The following is a 19,141-nucleotide window of genomic DNA, read 5'->3' on the forward strand; positions in this document are numbered from 1 at the left end:
AAGGGTGTTACAAGTTTGGTATCAGAGCCTGATTCAGCCAGTTCTCGGATTATGAAGATGAAGAAGCCCTATATGCATTATACGCCAAGCCTGGTAAGGATTCATCAGGTATGTTAAAACATTTATAAGTGAGAAGAATACTCTGTTATGTTAGTAGTATTGTGATAAGTAGGAAAATGGACAAGCAAAAATAGTAACTTTAGTAGTAAAAGATTTGGAAAATTATTACAGAAGTGATGTAAAAAGGAAATACAAGGCAAAAAAAAAAAAGAAAATTTCAATTTCCTCCTTTGGTGAACTAATCAATGGACTCATTAGGAACCTTATATGTTTAAGGATGACTTTCAGGATTTTGCTCTGTATTTACTAAGCTCCCTTTGTTATCTTCAGCTCCTAGCGTAGTGTAAATGGAAAAGACAACTAATTATTTCCTCTCTTTGAAAGGCATCCCACTCCTCGCCCTCAGGATGGTAAACGTCAAAGTTGAATGACTCCGTAGAAATGTCATTTAGGCAATCAAAGTCTACCTTGCTAAGATCAGGAGGGCTAGAGGCCACTTGGGTGTGCAGAATCATATTTGATCTCTATTCTGGCAGCGCCTCAATAAGATTCCTTTAAGTATCCTCTCGATACTTTTTAAAAGTTTCATCATGGGATTGGCGTAGCCTGTCCAACTCCGCCTAGTGACTTTTCTCTTGGTCCTTGAACTTCTCCTATAAGACAGATTTTTCATCCTTCAAGTGGTTGATCTTGTAACACCCCTAATCCGTATCCGTCACCGAATTAGGGTTACGAGGCATTACCATAAGACATAACTTAACGCATTCATTACACTTTTTATGCATTAAAAATTTCTATTATAGTAATCAATAAAACAAACCAAATCAATAGATCATCACTAAACTTGAGTCACAAATATTACATATTTAAAACATTAACTAATTCAAACATTGAATCATTCTAATATACTTTAAATAATGTGGTCATTAATTCCATGATATTCGAACACCTAAAATTTGAGTTATAAATATCTATATTTTAATCACATATATCATGCACATAACAAATCAAATAATGCATTTTACATTTATTAGGAACATTAGCATATACTACCGTAAAGATCAACTTCACAAAAGATTCAAATGTTACTCAATTATCTAAAATAATCTAACAATCACATAATTTACAACTATTACCAATGCGCAATATGTATATAAATAAAACTAATATTCAAACTCAAAAACAACTCACCCAATTTGCATTAAACCATCATGATACTTTTTAACAATTATTACTATTCATTTGGTCGTTTTTTAAAACTTTGACTGAATATAAACATTTTAATTACATACTTATTCATTATCCATTATTATTTGTACCACTCAAAACATACCATAAGCACATATTTACGAGACTTAATTCTCATGGAAAATTTTACCGTACCCTTTTAAGACATATTAAGTACATAAAACCATTTAAGTTCTACCTATGCCGCATATTACTATAATGCATAACATACATACAAGATTTTATTTCTATGCTTCCTCCATTTGGCTAATAACATATCCACAAAAAGATTACATAGCTTCACTACTCCAAATTTACCAAAAATTTTCCATTACAAAGTATATGAAATTTAATCTCCATTTATACAGCATTATTACACAACCAAATATGCAACTATTATTTTACCACCTTACTAAACCAAATCCTAGTCATATCAAATGCAACCCACACTTTTATCAAATACATCACGCCTACATAGCATAATCATAACTTAACTAGCTCAAAACATACTTAAAATACAACTTCTTCCATTATTTACTCATTTACCGAAACACTTAATCATGCACTTATATAATAACTTCGAACATTGACAATTTAAATCAAGCCATTAAATCTTTCTCCAAATGTTTCTCACATATATAACAAGCATTTAATCCAATAAAATTATATATCATAACCAAAATGAACCAAGTTTAAAACATCATTCAATATTAAACATACTAAACCTCCAACATTAGTATACCACATTATCTTCACTTTAACTATATGCAAAACTATCTTACTTTAATACCAGACCATATAGTCATATATAATCAAATCACCAAAACCAAAGCCAACAAAACCATATCTTGACCAAACCTTGAAACTGAGCTTAATAAATTAAACAAGCCATTTTCGCATGGCTTTTGTATACATATCCCAAAATCAAACATATTACAACTAGCCTATACATGCCATAGGTTTGAGAATTCAACTCATAGAATACCGAAGACAGTCGATAGTGTGATAAGCTCCTCTGACGATTCTCGAACTTGTAACTTGAATCCAAAATCTATAAAATAGAGGTAAGTATGAACACACACAGAGTAAGCTTTCATAGCTTAGTAAGTCATAAGCAAACAATCGAATTAATAACGTAATCAAACCATTAAAACTAAACCAAATTATACTATCGTAGTTACTTTAAATCTTAAACTTACAAATTCATGTATTTTATGTGTACTTTCACATGTAGGTTATTCATGGTCGAATGAACATATACATATTTTTACAAACTATCATTCAATTTCCAAGCCAAAATATCTTTATCATAACTAATACATTTACTTTTATATGTATAAATTCATAAGTCAAAGGATAATAATCTCATATATATTTATTTTTTATGGCTGAATACACATACACATAAATAAGCAAAATATATCTTTCAATTTCAAAGCTAATGTAACACCCCAAACACGGCCTAGAAGTAATGGCCGAATTTGACGTGCCACATTGAAGTTAAAATCCACGCTTTGTTTTAGTGTTTTAAAAAAACCGTTGTTTGATAAGGCTTAACCAAGTGAATGGAAGTCTGCGCACTGTAGGTATCCAAAACAAAAGAGGTGAGCCGTGAAGGTGCTAAGTACCAAGCTCTTGAATGGATCCAATCCTAGACATGCCCACAACCATTGCCACACTTTGGTGCGAGGTTAGGTTTTGAGAAAAACGAGTTAGAATTCATTTAAGTAGATATTTTTGATGAACCGATTAATTGTATCGTTGCGTTATTTTGAAAACAATTATCATTTTGAAAACGCGGCCTAAGTCTAACCCATTTTGGATTGTTATCAGTAAAATATAGGGTATAAAATAAAATAATCCTAGAAAAATAATTAAAATTACCTTATTACAACCCAAAACCAAATAATAATATTAATAAGATAAAACTTATAAAGAAATAAATCGGCTACTTATTGTAATTAAAAGAAACAGAAACAGTAGTGTGGCCATTTCCGAGTCCCTCGCAGCTCTAAACCATCTAAGCTTAGGGATTACCTGCACAGTTAGAAACGGGGTGAGTTTACGAAAACTCAGTGTGTAATCCCAATAACATACAAACAGTGAAAACATAGTATCAGTACAATCTGGGCCAAAGCCCTATTTTGTCTCGACATATCTTGGGTCAAGCCTTTCGTTTAATCTGTTCTTCGGGTCAAGCCTTTTCATAAATCATATCATCGGGTCAAGCCTTTTCATAAATCATTTCACCGGGCGAAGCCTTTATCAGAAACGGTATGGCCCATAAGCCCATTTCAATATCACATGTAATGTCAATGGATGTATGCAAGCCCATTTCAATATCATATGAAATACCAATGAATGTATGCAAACCCATTTGGGGAGACCACTCGACCCACCATCCGCTACTCTCCACCCGTACCAACCAACACACCATGTGGGGAATGATTCAACCCACCCAACCAACAAACCACTGGCAGCATAGCTGCTTTATCATATATCTAGAGGCCTAGCCTCTTTTAATAATCGGACAAAGCCCTTTTGAAACCGGGCAAAGCCCTTTTCAATAAACCGGCATAAGCCCTTTTGAACCGGGGCATAAGCCCTTTTCAATAAACTAGGGCATAAGCCCTTTTGCACTTCCTCCATCCACATAAAAACCCAACCCAATGCATTTATGAATACATCATGTGCATTTCATACATATCATGTATATCATATCCCAATTATCAAATTTATAATTAAACCCTAGGGGTATAATGGTCATTTTTACCTAGAGGCAAAACAGTCATTTTCGTACTATAAGGGTAATTTCATAATTTTACCAAATATCAGGGTTTTCCATGTTCATCAACAATTATCAATATTTCCAAATGTTTAAACAATGATCTTTAACCCACTTTATCAAACTCGGGCTTTTGGGCCCAAAACCTCTAATGGGCCCTACGAATGCCGATTTAGCCTACTAAGCCTACTTAATCCAAATTTTACAACAGTACTAACCGTGTTATCATGCAACTTTTCCAAATTCCATTTTCCATCAATTTTACCCAAATGGGCCCAAAAGCCTATTGGGCCCAATTCCAGCCCATTGAGGCCCAACTTACCATCGTGCACAAAATTGTGCTCTTACCTGTTCCATCGATCCAACCACCGATCATATCGTATCTATCGCACTTTAAGCAAAGGCAAAATCACAAGTTTCTGAAATACCGGTATTTTAGCATTTCGGCTTCTCAGCAAATATTAATCTAAGCTATTATGAGGGTTATTACACACCTGTTACGGGTTGAAGTTGAAATGTTTCCATAATCAATCACTTACGATAACCACCACCTGTCACTCAAACTTAACTATTCCAATATCAATATATGTAAATCCTAAGCACATCAGTCATACGGAACATAAGGGCGTATTCATCATTTTACCATACAAGGGTATTACGGTCACTTTACCCTACAAGGGCTTTACGGTCTTTTTACCTATTAGGGGTGTTTTAGTCATTTCATCCTACAAGGGTGTTTTGGTAAATCTACAAATCAAAGGTATTTCTATAATTTTGTAAATCAGGGGTGTTTTGGTAATTTTACAAATTGAGGGTATTTCGGTAATTTCACAAACCAGTGGTATTTTGGCAATTTTACAAACTAGGGGTGTTTTGGTAATTCTACCCTATAAGGGTATTTCAGTAATTTCATAATCGAGGGTAAAATGGTAATTTTGCAAATCAAGGGTAAAACAATAATTCTGTAAATCGAGGGTAAAACAATAATTTTATAAATCGAGGGTACTTTGGTAATTTTTACAAGTCAAGGGTATTTTAGTAATTTTACAAATCAGGGGGTATTTTAGTAACTTTACAAACCAGGGGTATTTTAGTAATTTTTTAAATCGAGGGTAAAACAATAATTCTATAAATCGAGGGTAAAATGGTAATTTTATAAATCGAGGGTAGAACGGTAATTCTATAAATCGGGGGTACTTTGGTAATTTGGTAAACTAAAGTATTCTAAATAGGGATAACAATACGAATGGGCCTAAAGCCTATTCTCAGCCCAAATGGGCCCACACGCTCGTGTGGCCCTTTTAGCCCAAATCTAGCCACAGATACGAGATTCACCTAGCCTAGTCCAATATTTATTACACAATCAAACAACTTATCCAATTAGGCCCGTAGGCCTATTAGGCCCACATGACCCCCTTCGGCCCATCGCGGCCCGAAGTAGCCATCCTATAGCTAGAATAGTGAGAAATACACACCTGATAGGAGACTAGAGTTAATCCACGCTCCGAGCACTCTTAGCCGACGCCCAACCCAAACGAGCACGCCATACAGCGAAAGGGATCAGCCAAGAAAGGTACCTCTACTCTCCTCATGGTTCTCTCTATTTAAAGCCGACCAGATCCCTCTTATGTTAGCTTCCGATGTGGGATCCTCCATCATCAGAGTTTAAATTTAACACCAACTTTTGCCGCCCCCTGTTAGCAAAATAAATGCTCCTTCCTTGCCATGTGATTCAAACCCATGCCTCCCCTCAGATGCTCCACATGCTACTTGCCACTAAACCACAAGGCTTTTTGTGTCATATTTTATCCCCAATTAATTATAAGGTCTAAAGGCCAAAGTCTAGGTTCCCTAAAAAAAACCAAAATAAATTGCAAGAGCCAAGGCTTGAATCCAGGCTCCTATACAACCTTAATGACGTCACAACCACTAGACTACATGCTTACTTGTGTCATTTATTTACCACAATAATTTAAAAGGCCCTCATCCAAGCATCCAAGTTTTTTTTTCACTTAATACCAAAATTTTTGCTAAAGCCCAAGTTTAAACCCAAGATTTCTCCAACACTTCTCAAAGCCATTAACCACTAAAGCAAACATTTAATTGTCTCATTTCATTGCACAATTAAATACCTATATACAACCTCCTTACGGACCCCCACTCAAGGCCCAATACTTCTAGGCCCAAATTCGGGGTGTTACAGCTAAATACCATGATATGAATACATGTACTTATACTCATGAATAAAAATATAATATCATATGCATATACATAGCAAAGGCCGAATATACTTCACAAGATACACATGTTCACATTAATGACTTACTTACCTTGTTTCTAGTAGGTAATAAACCAATTTATACCTGATCATTTTAGCTCATTTTGCACATTCGATTCCAACTTATTGATGCCCGATGAACCATTTGGAATTGGATATGACACTCGGATAATCACACATATATCGTACAATGCCGACGTCCCTGACGTGGTCTTACATGTAATCACATATCGATGTCATTGTCCCAAACAGGGTCTTACTCGTATACATATGTCGGAGTCACATGTCGATGACATGGTCTTACTTGCACATCACATATCGGAATCTTATGTCATGACATATATATCCTAGCTATTCCTAAGGTTCATATGAGGCTTTCGAACCTTGTAACTCAGTCGAAACAGATTCATAAACATTGTTTCCAAGCATAATCACATTCGACATTCACATATAAAATCTCATATAATTTAATTTCAGCTTATAAACTCATAAATAATTATAATTAACAATCTCTATTTGCTTATAAACTTGCCTCGGACGATGTAAAACGGAACGGGACGACTAGTCGACAACTTTCGTTTTCCCCTGATCCAAATCCAATTTCTATGGTTCTTGATCTAAACATATTCAAATTAGGCTCATTCAAACATATTTTCATTCAATTTAGTCCAAAAACACATAAATAGGTAAATTACTATTTTACCCCTAACATTTACAATTTTTATAATTTAGTTCCTTTTGCACAAAACACAAACTATGCAAAATTTCAATAGACTAGGCCAAATTTTACCCATGTTCATACAAGCCCATATATTTCATTTATTTCATATTTTTTCCCTCAAATTATTATTTTTGCAATTTAGTCCTACTTACTTAAAATCATAAAAAACTCCAATACAAAACATGTTAATCTAAAACATATATTTCATATTTCATCATCAAACAATAAAAATCACAAGCTCTCATCAATGACATAACTTAAAATATTCATCAAAATAAAAAATTCAAGCATGGGTCTTGTAGATTACTTAGCAAGGATCTCAAAAACATAAAAATTATCAAAAACCGAGCTAAACACATACCTTAATGAGCTTTAGAGATGACCGAACCTTAACTTCTTTTATTTCTTTTCTTTGTTTTAGTTTCGGCAAGAAGATAAAGAATGAACACATAAATGGATTTGATTTTTTTTTATTTTTTTATGTTATTCTTTATATATAATAACATATATTATTGGTTTCCTAAATTAACCTTATTAAATTTATAATAAAGCCGTATAACATAAGCCCTTAGTCGTCTATTCAATAAGTCAATGAACATAAAATGGCTTTCACTTTTGTGCTTTATGATATATTATATATATATATATATATATATATATATATATATTATATCTTAATATAAGTTAAAGTTTAATTTACATATAACCTTAATGAAATAATATAAAAACTATATAATTTATGCCTACCACCATCCCACTAATAAATAAATGGGCTATTTACAACTTGAAGGCTTTCATTAATAAAGCCATTAACAAATCGGTCCCTTTTAGAAATAACCACTAAATTTTTATTTTACGCGATTAAGTCCTCTATTCAATCAGGCACTCAAACGATAAAATTTAAGCACGAAAATTTCATAGATGTAAATTCACACAAAATAAACACAGAGAATAATTTTTAAATATTTTTCTGACTCGAATTCATGGTCCTTAAAACATTGTTCTGATTAGGGTCTAAATCGGGCTGTTACAGATCTCATCTTTCAACTAACTATTTTCTATCTGAACATACCCATGCTTGCTCTTCAGAGTTGTGATCTGTATAGATAACCTTGCGATCAAATTGCTTGAATATTGATGTTTCTGGCAAAGCCCAACCAAAGCATCAAATTTTACAAACTTTACGCCTACTAGCTTCTTTGAGAGCCCTACTCCAAAGACCGAGTTTGAGGGACGTGATCTTGGACACTTGAGCCATAAGAGATAGAGGATCCTTTAAGGAATTGGACACAAGGTAAGAGGAGAAATGTCCTCTTAATTGTTGAGGCAACAAGCTTAGTTGTTACTGAAAGATAGAACTAAGAGATGTGAGAGATGGCACTGACTCTATCAGATCGCTCCAAGGAAAGTTGTTACTTGATTTAGTTGGGGTTGCAACTTGTGCTTTGTTAAGCTTTGGCCTGTAATGCAACATGCAAACCAGCATTGAAGTTGAACCAAATGAAGCAAAATCATTTTGTTTATTTTTAACTTAATTTGGTTGCTTTGTAATCTAACTTTTAAGTTAGTAGGATTTGGTCAAGATTTAAATGTGATAGCTGGTATGTCAGCTACATTTTATTTGTAATTTTAGCTAAGCTTTTGACAAGCATTTATGGGAGCAGTTATGTTAGGTAACTGTCATTTTTATTGTAACATATATACTTTATCCGGATGAAATGGAAAGTAAGAAAAATTCATTTCTTCCAAAAATTTCTGCTTTGTTGGTAGTTTCTCTACAAGTCTCAAGTCTTTGAAGCTCAAACTTCTTTCATATTTTATCCGGGTTAATTACATTGTTGCTCTATTTCCAGACAGAGCTTCATATTTCATCCGGATTACTTGCTTTTGTTTCCTTCTCTGCTGCAAAAACTCAACAAATGGTATCAAGAGCCTATCATCTTTGAGGGCCTCTATTGTTGGTATTTTTCTTTGTCGAGAAAACTTAAAGAAGAAGAAGTTGAAGTTGTTATTTTGTTGCTGCAAGATAAGTTTTACACCACCACCACCACCTGTGTTTGCTGGAGAAAACTACCACAATTGGGTAGTGAAGATGAAGACATACCTCCAAGCACACGATTTGTGGAATGTTGTAGAGAGTGATGCTGAACCACCTCCATTGAGGGCCAATCCCACTATTGCACAGATAAGGTAACATAGTGAAGATTGTGCTAAGAAGCACAAGGCTATGGCTTGCCTACAAAATGGAGTATCCGATATGATTTTTACTAGGATAATGGCATGTGACTCACCAAAGCAAGCATGAGAGAAGCTAAAGGAGGAGTTTATGGGGTCAGACAAGACAAGGTAGCAGCAGCTGATCAACCTTAGGAGAGACTTTGAGAACTTGAAGATAAAAGAGTCAGAGACCATCAAGCAGTATTCTGATAGGATAATGGCTATAGTCAACAACATTGGGCTCATTAGTAATGATTTTGGTGAGAGCAGAGTTGTTGAAAAGGTTATTACAACTCTCCTTGAGAAATTTGAGTCAAAGATTTCTTCATTGGAGGACTCGAGGGATTTATCAGCCATCTCACTGTTTGAGTTGGTAAATTCCTTGTATGCACTTGAGCAAAAGAGGGCCAATAGGCAGGAAGAGCATCCTGAAGGAGCTTTCCAAGAGAAGGTCAAAGAAGGGTCAGGTTCAAGTCAGAAAGGGAAGAAACCATCACTTGACAAAAGGGAGAAATCAAAAAGGGATTTTGAAAAAAAGAGCTTTCCACCATGCATTCACTACAAAAAAACCACACATTGGGAGAAGAACTGTTGGCATAGACCAAATGTTCAGTGCTGGAGATGTAAACAGTTTGGTCATGTTGAGAAAGTGTGCAAGAACAAAAGGAAGGTACAAAGTTAGTAGCAAATGCAAGCTAAGGCTACTGAAGACCTTCAAGCTCAAGAGGAGCATGTTTTCTCTACATCATGTTATGCAACCTCAAACAAAATCAGTAAGAACTAGTTAGTTGACAGTGGTTGTTCTCACCATATGGTTTCAGATGAAAGGCTGTTCAAGAATCTTGATAGAAGGTTTACTTCCAAAGTCAGAGTTGGAAATGGCAACCTTATTGAGGCCAAAGGAAAAGGAGATGCTGTGATCAACACACATTCAGGTAACAAAGTTATTTCTGATGTACTTTATGTGCCTGAAATAGACCAAAACCTGCTTAGTGCTGGTCAACTGATTGAGAAGGGTTGTTCACTAGTTTTCAAGAATAACTCCTGTGTTGTTGAGGATTCATTTGGTCAAGTACTGGTTACAGTGGCTACGACTGATAGGTGTTTTATGCTGGATGTAAATCAGTTAGAGAAAAAGGCCTATGCTAGTGCTACTGACTTAGCTAGCTTATGGCACAAGAGGTTAGGCCATGTCAGTTACAAGTCACTTGGTTTGTTGAATAGATTGAATTTGGTTGAAGACATGTCCAAAATTGAGGTTAGTGATGATTTTTGTGAAGTTTGCCTGGTTGGTAAGCAGGCAAGACTGCCTTTTCCAGTTACTAAGGCATAGAGAGCTCGAGGCAAGCTCGAATTAGTTCATACTGACATTTGTGGACCAATGAGGTCTTTCTCCTTGAATGACAGTAAATACTTTGTGCTGTTTATTGACGATTTCAGTAGATTCTATTGGATCTATTTTTTAAAGCAAAAATCAGAGGTGTTTGAAGCATTCAACAAATTTAAAGCTCTAGTTGATAACCAATCAGGCTGCAAGATCAAAGCTTTGAGATCAGATAATGGTGCTGAGTATTTGTCCGAGAAGTTTTAGAAGCTGTGTGAGCAAGCTGGAATTCATCATCAGCTAACAACAATTTATACTCTTTAGCAAAATAGAGTTTGTGAAAGAAAAAATTGAACAGTGCTCGATATGGCCAGATGTCTATTATTTGAAAGTAAATTGCCAAGCAAATTTTGGGCTGAGGCTGTCAATACTTCAGTGTATCTGCTCTACAGGCTGCCTACCACTGCTGTCAAGGACAAAACTCCTTTTGAAGTTTGGCATGATCTCAAACCAACAGTGTCACACCTAAAGGTGTTTGGTTGTGTCTGCTACACTCTTATACCAGCTGAAAAGAGAACCAAACTTGACAAAAGATCTATGCCTGGAATCTTTGTTGATTACAGCAGCATCAATAAGGGCTATAGGGTATTTGATCCCTCAACAAAGAAGATTTTGGTGAGTAGGGATGTGAAGTTTGATGAAAAGAAGGTTTGGAGCTGGAATGATGCAGATGCAAGGTTGGTTGAAGAAGATCAGCTAGACAGCAGCTTAGAACTAGCTGAAGAAGGGTCAATTGATGATAATTTTGATGAAGCACCTGTGAGAAAGATAAGGACTATTGCTGATACCTACCAAAGATGTGATGTTGCAATAGTTGAACCTTCAGATTTTGAAGAGGCTGCTAGGGAAAAATGTTGGAAGAAGGTCATGGAAGCTGAATTGGAAATGATCCACAAGAATGACACTTGGGATTTGGTTGATAGACCTGATCATAAGAAAGTCATAAGTGTCAAGTGGGTGTTTAGACTAAGTACAATGCTGATGGCTCATTGAACAAGCACAAGGCAAGGCTTGTAGTGAAAGGCTACAGTCAGCAATATGGCATAGATTTCATGGAGACATTTGCTCCAGTAGCAAGGCTAGATAAAATTAAACTTCTGTTTGCCTTGGCTGCACAGAAACAATGGAGAATTCACCAGCTTGATGTCAAGTCTGCTTTTCTGAAAGGCTTCCCCAAGGAAGAAATTTTTATTGAACAACCAGAAGGGCTTAAGGTTCCTGGTGAGGAGGAAAAAGTTTACAAGCTGAAAAAAGGCGTTGTATAGTCTAAAGCAAGCACCAAGGGCCTGGTACGATAGGGTTGATGAGTACCTATCTAGGCTCGGGTTTGAAAAGTGTAAGTGAACCTACATTTTTTATAAAGAAATCAAAATAAAACTCTTCTGATTGTCTCACTTTATGTGGATGACTTACTTGTAACTGGAAGCAAAGAAGAGTTGATTAATGAGTTCAAGGTGAAAATGCAAGAAGTCTTTGAGATGACAGATTTGGGAATCATGACATACTTCCTTGGCATGGAAGTGAACCAATCTGATCAAGGCATCTTCATTACCCAACATGCCTTTGCTTTGAAGATTTTCAATAGATTTTGAATGTCAAAATGCAAAACAGTCAGCACACCAATGGCTCAAGGGGAGAAGCTGACTAGTAGTGGGGATCAATAAAGGGTTGATGAGAAGGAATATCGAAGCTTGGTAGGTTGTTTGCTTTACTTAACAGCTACTAGGCCTGACATTATGTATGTTTTTAGCTTACTGTCCAGATCCATGCATTGCTGTGATGTTGTCTATTTTAAAGCAGCAAAAAGAGTTCTCAGATATTTGAAGGGAACTTTGAATCATGGAGTGATTTTTGAGAAGGGAAAAGAGCTCAAATTGATAGGGTATTCAGATAGTGATTGGGCAGGGTCCATTAATGACATGAAAAACACCTCTAGATACTTTTTACTCTTGGCTCGGGAGTTTTCTGTTGGAGCTCAAAGAAGCAACAAACTGTTGCTCAATCTACAGCTGAAGCAGAATACATTGCAGCTGCTACAACTGTTAATCAAGCCATTTGGCTTAGGAAACTTTTGTGTGATTTGAATGAAGAACAAGTCGAAGCAACTGAGATCAGGTTCAATAATTAGTCAGCAGTTGCTATAGCTAAAAATCCTGTTTTTTCATGGCAAAACCAAACATTTTAAGATTAAATTCCATTTTGTTCAAGAGGCTGAACAATTGAAGGAGGTAAATCTGGTTCACTGCAGCTCAAAAAATCAGTTTGCTGATATTCTAACTAAGTCTCTCGGTGCCACACGATTTGAAGCTTTGACAATAAAGATTGGGGTTTGTTGCATACAGTCCAAGGAGGAATGTTAAGCTTTGGCCTACAATGCAACATGCAATCCAACATTGAAGCTAAACCAAATGAAGCAAAATCATTTTTTTTATTTGTAACTTGATTTTGTTGCTTTGTAATCTAACTTTTAAGTTAGTAGGATTTGGTCAAGATTTGAATGTAATAGCTGGTATGCCAGCTACATTTTGTTTGTAATTTTAGCTAAGCTTTTGACAAGCATTTATGGGAGCAGTTATGTTAGGTAACTGTCATTTTTATTGTAACATATATACTTTATCCGGATGAAATGGAAAGTAAGAAAAATTCATTTCTTCCAAAAATTTCTGCTTTGTTGGTAGTTTCTCTGCAAGTCTCAAGTCTTTGAAGCTCAAACTTCTTTCATATTTTATCCGAGTTAATTACGTTGTTGCTCTATTTCCAGATAGAGCTTCATATTTCATCCGGATTACTTGCTTTTGTTTCCTTCTCTGCTGCTAAAACTCAACATGCTTGAGAAAGAAAGGCAGTTAACTAGACAAAAGGGATTGTCTCTGAGGGGTTCTCTGATAATGAAGGATCAAAAACATGCTTGGGAGAGTCTATTTGCGGAATGGAGCCTTTGAGAGTTGAAGGAATATTGGGAGGAACAGGAACCGAGGATGAGTGAATGGTTGTAGCAACATGATCCTTGTTTGATTTATGCCTCACTAATGGAGGGCTTTCCCTACTCCCAGAATCGTGAGTACCCTCATTTGATCTGACCCTTTTCTTTATGTTCTTTGCTGTTGTTTTACGTGGTGGAGTAGTAGTTATCTTCTCCTTGCCACGAGCTCCTTTAAGAATTGAGGAAATATCCATGTCTTGATGGTGGGAATGTAACGAGGATCTTGCATTATCAATAGGTTAGTTAGCTTGATTTGAAGATATAATTTTCCCATTTCTTGGGCATAGATTACAAATAGTATAAAAGTACGATGGAGGCTCTTTGATCCGCCCTAGTAAAATGTACGCAAGTTCACTGTCTAAGTTATAAGGCCAAGCTTTGAAGGCTGACAACACGGATGGATCAATTCTTTAAGTGGTGGAAAAAGTTGGATTGTAACCATAGGGACTTAGATTTGTCAAATAGTGCTTAAATATATTTATGACCGAAACCAACTATACTAAATCAAGTGGGCAACCAAGAAATCGCCTAAGAACGCATAGATTGCGAGATTAAAGTTCTAGTCCCGTGACATAATGAACAGGGTCTCGATCTCAAGGCTGAAGATGATCTAAGTTACTTTTCAACTTTATAGTTGAAAGATGAGTGATGGATTCACATAATTGTAGGGGATGAATTACTGGGCTACCTCTCCCTACTTAGTACTTACGTAGTTTTAAAGATTCAAGTTTTCGACTTTCTATACTCAAAAACAGTCATTATATATAAGAGAAATTATTAAGTTGGAATATGATTTTGCGGTGAGTTGTCTCCATTACTATGTTCATGTTCTTGGCTTTTCTTGATATTATTCACTCCTAGGGGCTGCTACTCAATTTCTTTCTATCTCAACCATGTCTACAAGACTTGGATCAAGTCTTAAGTTTTTTAAATGAGGTTGGTAAACGTTTTTCTTATTAATAAAATTTTAAATAAATTAATTAATATTTTATATATTTTTCTTGATAAATTTATTTTACTAAAACATTTAGGTAATTAACGAGTGTAAAATAATGCCAAATGTTTAATTATTATTTTATTATATCTTAAAATAAATGACATGGATCAAAATTTACTTACAGTTTTTTTACTCCTTAATAATATATAAAAAATTATCCAAAATGTTAACCAATTTTATGGATTGAATTTGGTTGGTTCATTGTTTTTTTAACATCTTTAATATTTATCTTCTTTTTTCTTTTGAAGTACTTCAAGAAAACTTGAAATGGTTCAGCTGGAGCCAATGCCGAAAACAATAGTTAGAGAGTTTTAATTTTGTTTAAAGGTTCGATTTTAACTTTAATTGTTCCAATGTGATTATTTGACAAAAGAAGATTTTATATTGCCCTTTTTATGAATGGTTCAAATTAATGAGTGTTAAAAGTATCACTCCTGAATAATTTGTTTCAGATAAGAGAAAATATAGTTTCGATTTTATAATTAAACCCTACATTTTACTCCAAGATTTTTGTTTGAAAATGTCTTCTATTTTTGGCAACTGATTATACAAAATAGGATGTGCTTATCAGGACTACATCCCCATACGTCATCATCGTATAAATATGCATATTGAGAGAAAGAATGGGATAATAATAGCAAAAGGAGGTGACTTGGGTTCAACGTTACTTCAACTTGAAAGGGAAATTAGGCTACTTACTAGTAGAGACAAATTGTAATCCTGTAGGCTGAGGATATAACAAATGCTGAGATTCGACAATCTTTTAAGGGTAAATACATGAACCAATTGGGTTCAAATTTTGATCATTTAAATTAAACTGTAGTTAGTGATTCTCTGTTTACTGGTTTAAGGAGGGTCACCTACTGGCCCTACTGCATTAACTAATAACATTGATTGCCAACCAATCTAACATATAAGCAAAGCAAAAATACAGTTCCAACCTTCCTTCTATGTCCCATGTCTGACCTGGTTTGCTGGATTCCTCCTGGTTTTGCCAGTTGTTTGGGATATTATAGCAATTGTCTCTTGGAAGAACTTTGAACCTATATAAATTATCTGAACTTTCTTTTAATGGGCGCTACATGCTATGGCATAGACCACGTAAATCATGGATATATATAATTCCTTGCATATAAGATGTAAATTTACTAGGCAATTTCATTTTGTTAATTTTAACTGTACAACATAGCCAATCAACCAGCACGAAGTCTATTGCTTTATTGCATAGAAAACCGATCTAACATTCTAGCTCTTTATTTATATTCCAAGAATTAACAAAACAAACACGTGAATATCACAAAACTTAAAATATGAGGTCTATTGCTTAAATGCTATCATGACTGATTGAAAACGACACAACTAGACTCCTCAAGCTCATAGAGGAATTTGATCGAAATAGCTTGATTAATGCAATTAATATTTGATCGGTTTGTGCATTATATAAGCACAGGAACACCATTGGAATTTGTTTGCCCAGTACTTCCCTATGGATTTATCGGCGTAACACTTCAAGAAATGCCCGATAACTTAATAATAAGGAAACCCATCTACCATTGATTGGGAAATGTTTCTCTATAAGTTGCATCCTCACCCTGGGTCATCTGTCTTAGCGTTGCCTCTGTTGCCCGGGTGTTCAAAAGTCTCTGAGCTAACCTATCTTTCGTTGTAACTTTCTTCCGCAGCATTGATGCTAGAGTTTGTTTGTTTCTCCCAACTGGATTCTCACCAACAGTTTCCCCCATGTCTTCTCCAAAAACTGTTGATCTTGATGTTGAAGCTATTGCAGCATCACGAAGAACAGCATCATTGTGCTCCCGAACTCTTGCTAGCTTTTCCCGCTGTAATGACTGTTTATCAAGTTTTCTCTTCCTCGCATCCTCTTTATCTCGCTCCCTAACATTCTTCACAGCTTGTTTTGCTAACTGCTCTGCTAAATCAGAGCCTAAACCAGGATCTGTATCATCTGTTGAAGAACTCTGATTGATTTGGTTTCCTGCATCATCACGAGGTATAATGGGCCCATGAAATGGGCAAACCTTCAAGTCTCTTCTCTGACAAAGTCCACCTTTTTTCAAAGGTGCACGACATGGTTGGATCTCTCCTAAGTTTTCCTGGTAAACAATCGACTGAAGATTCAATTCTGCAATTTTCTCGGCTGGAATCACGGCATCATAATCTACTCTTCCCCAGTGATTGTCAAACTCCAAGCCTTTCTGATTTAATAATGTATCCTTATTAGAGACTGAGCCCCAATAATCCATGAAAGAACCCCACCTGAGAACTGGAGCTTCAGCCAAAAGCTCACTCCTAACAGACTTTTCACTACCCGAACACTCTTTGCCCTTAGAACAACTGCATTCTTTATCTTTGGCTTTCACCTTGCAAGAAGCTGACACTTTAGCAAGATTTCCACTCTGTTTATTAGACTTCTTAGAATTCCTATCCTCAACAGATTTACTTCTCTTTTCAATGTTGGAACTTTGAACCTCCCTTCGCTTCTCAGGTTCAGTAGTACTTCCATTCTCAGTCAATCCCAAATTACCTTCCTCCCAGAAGTCTTCCTCCTCTTCTTCGTTTTTATTCACAGTTTTGGGTAAAGTACAACCAGATTCTTCACAATCCTTCTTCACAGATATGAGACTGTTTCGGATATCAATCAACTCCTTCAACATGGAATCTCGTGACCTGTTGTCAGCCACTTCAACCCTTACAAGAAGAGATATCCATTCTTGTACTGAAACCAGGTGCTTGGTTACTAAAAGCTTATACAGCTCTCTTAATGCATCGAAAACCACTTTGTTATCGCTGTTCTCATGAACCTTTTCTCCTTCCTTTAATGAATCAAGACGGATCTGCCTCAACTCAGAAGACCGAAACTCTACAAAATCTTCGTCATCCAATAAGACGTGTGGCACGCCTTCCTCTTTAGTGCGAACAATATCTAAACATTCTCCAATCTCATCAACTGTAGCCTGTATTTCTTCCTTAACAGAACTAAAATTCATCTTCAGCGTTTCAAACTTGCTCTGTAAAATCTCCCTAGTCCTTCTCTCTCTTTCCCTCCTCTCTCGTTCTATCCTTGCTGCAGTCTCCTGAAGGTTAGGAAACTGAAACCTGAGAGTATTCTTAAGATAATCAAAACCTAACCTAAGCTGCCTGTAATGAACCCCAAAAGATGCATTCCACTTCTCTAAGAACTCAATTGCCTTGGAACGCAAAGTTGATGCAATAGCCGGAGGAGCTGGGAGCGGCATATTTCTTCTAAACCCAACACTTAAGGCCAATAACTGATCTAAGTTCTCAACCAAAAGGGTTCTAAAAAGCCTAGACCGCATGAAAAGTTCATCAATTATAAGAAGCGTGAGATAACGAACCTGCAATAATAGCAAGTCTCAAAAACTCAAATTCCTTCAAACACCAATCTCTTAGCATTTTCCTTTTTCAATTTAGAAAAGAAAATAAATTATTAATAGTTAAAAGGATCCTGAATTTCGTTACAACAATAAAGACTGGATGCCCTAGAAATCCAATTGCAGAACGTGCATTAGGCAAGGAAACTAAATTTGAAGAAAGAAAGGGAAATTTAACCGAAATCAAAATCCACTTATTTACTAACTCGTTAGAGAAGGATAGATAGAAGACCTGGGAATGATCGCGTTTCATGAGGTCCATGAGGGTATGGGCGGCGAGTCGTAGCTCCGAATCGGAGAACCGCACCACTGATTTGATTGCTTTGAGAAGACGTGGATCAACCTCGGAGGCAGTCGAGTTCGTGGCTTTTTCTATCAAAGCCCAGACTTTTCCTCTCTCCTCCATCTCCATCTCCACCGGCATCGCCATGCCCCGATGTTATGAGTTTTCCAATTCTTGTTATTTATTTTTCAAAATCCCTAATTTATATAGCATCATATTATAATAACTTATCCGCGAAATTCCGTTGCGAGCAAAGTCAACAATTAACACGGATAGAGGCGAATACTGGACTGGGCTAAGGCCTAGGCTGAGGGAATGGTTAAAATTTGGTTTACAGGCCTTCAGCATGGCCCTTTGGAGGTTTTGTGTGCTGCCAAAATCTAGCCCAAACACTAAATTAGCCCTATTATGCATTTCTTTTTTTTTAATCATTATTATTTCTCTTTTCATTTTACAAACGAATTATATTATTTTCAACTTTGAAAATATTTACATTAAATCAGCTAAATCTGTGAGTTGAAATAAATTGTTGATTGAGCTCCGTTTAGACCATTATTTCAGTCAATTCATCGAGTTGAGTTTGAACAACTGGCAATAATTTTTGCCTTCACTGATTGCACCGCATTGATATAAATAAGGACAAAGTTAATCGTATATAAATAAGGACAAAGTTAATCGTACTTGTTTTCTTTGCATCTGCATAGCATTTACAGGAAGAATAGTAAATGTCTTGCTTTTCTTAAAATTCTATTTGATTATAAAAAATTGATTAAAAAATTTAAATTTTAAATTATTT

General features: G+C 35.7%; 1 protein-coding gene across 1 annotated transcript; it reads right to left on the minus strand.

The window, feature by feature from the left end:
• Positions 1-15,868: 15,868 nt before the first annotated feature.
• On the minus strand, positions 15,869-18,609 carry LOC108467418 (UV-stimulated scaffold protein A homolog). The gene is made up of 2 exons (XM_017768021.2): positions 18,295-18,609; positions 15,869-18,026 (listed from the first exon to the last, which is right to left on the minus strand). The coding sequence occupies exons 1-2, from the start codon at positions 18,490-18,492 to the stop codon at positions 16,200-16,202; spliced, it is 2,025 nt and encodes a 674-aa protein (XP_017623510.1). The 5' UTR covers positions 18,493-18,609; the 3' UTR covers positions 15,869-16,199.
• Positions 18,610-19,141: the final 532 nt, after the last annotated feature.

The sequence above is a fragment of the Gossypium arboreum genome, chromosome 8 (genome assembly GCF_025698485.1).
Source record: "Gossypium arboreum isolate Shixiya-1 chromosome 8, ASM2569848v2, whole genome shotgun sequence".
NCBI lineage: Eukaryota > Viridiplantae > Streptophyta > Magnoliopsida > Malvales > Malvaceae > Gossypium > Gossypium arboreum.

Bases quoted from the DNA above. Each gene is read 5' to 3' on its own strand.
- LOC108467418 (XM_017768021.2), bottom strand. From the start codon at position 18,492: ATGGCGATGCCGGTGGAGATGGAGATGGAGGAGAGAGGAAAAGTCTGG. The intron at 18,027-18,294 runs GTCTTCTATCTA...CTATTATTGCAG, and splicing joins TGAAACGCGATCATTCCCAG to GTTCGTTATCTCACGCTTCT.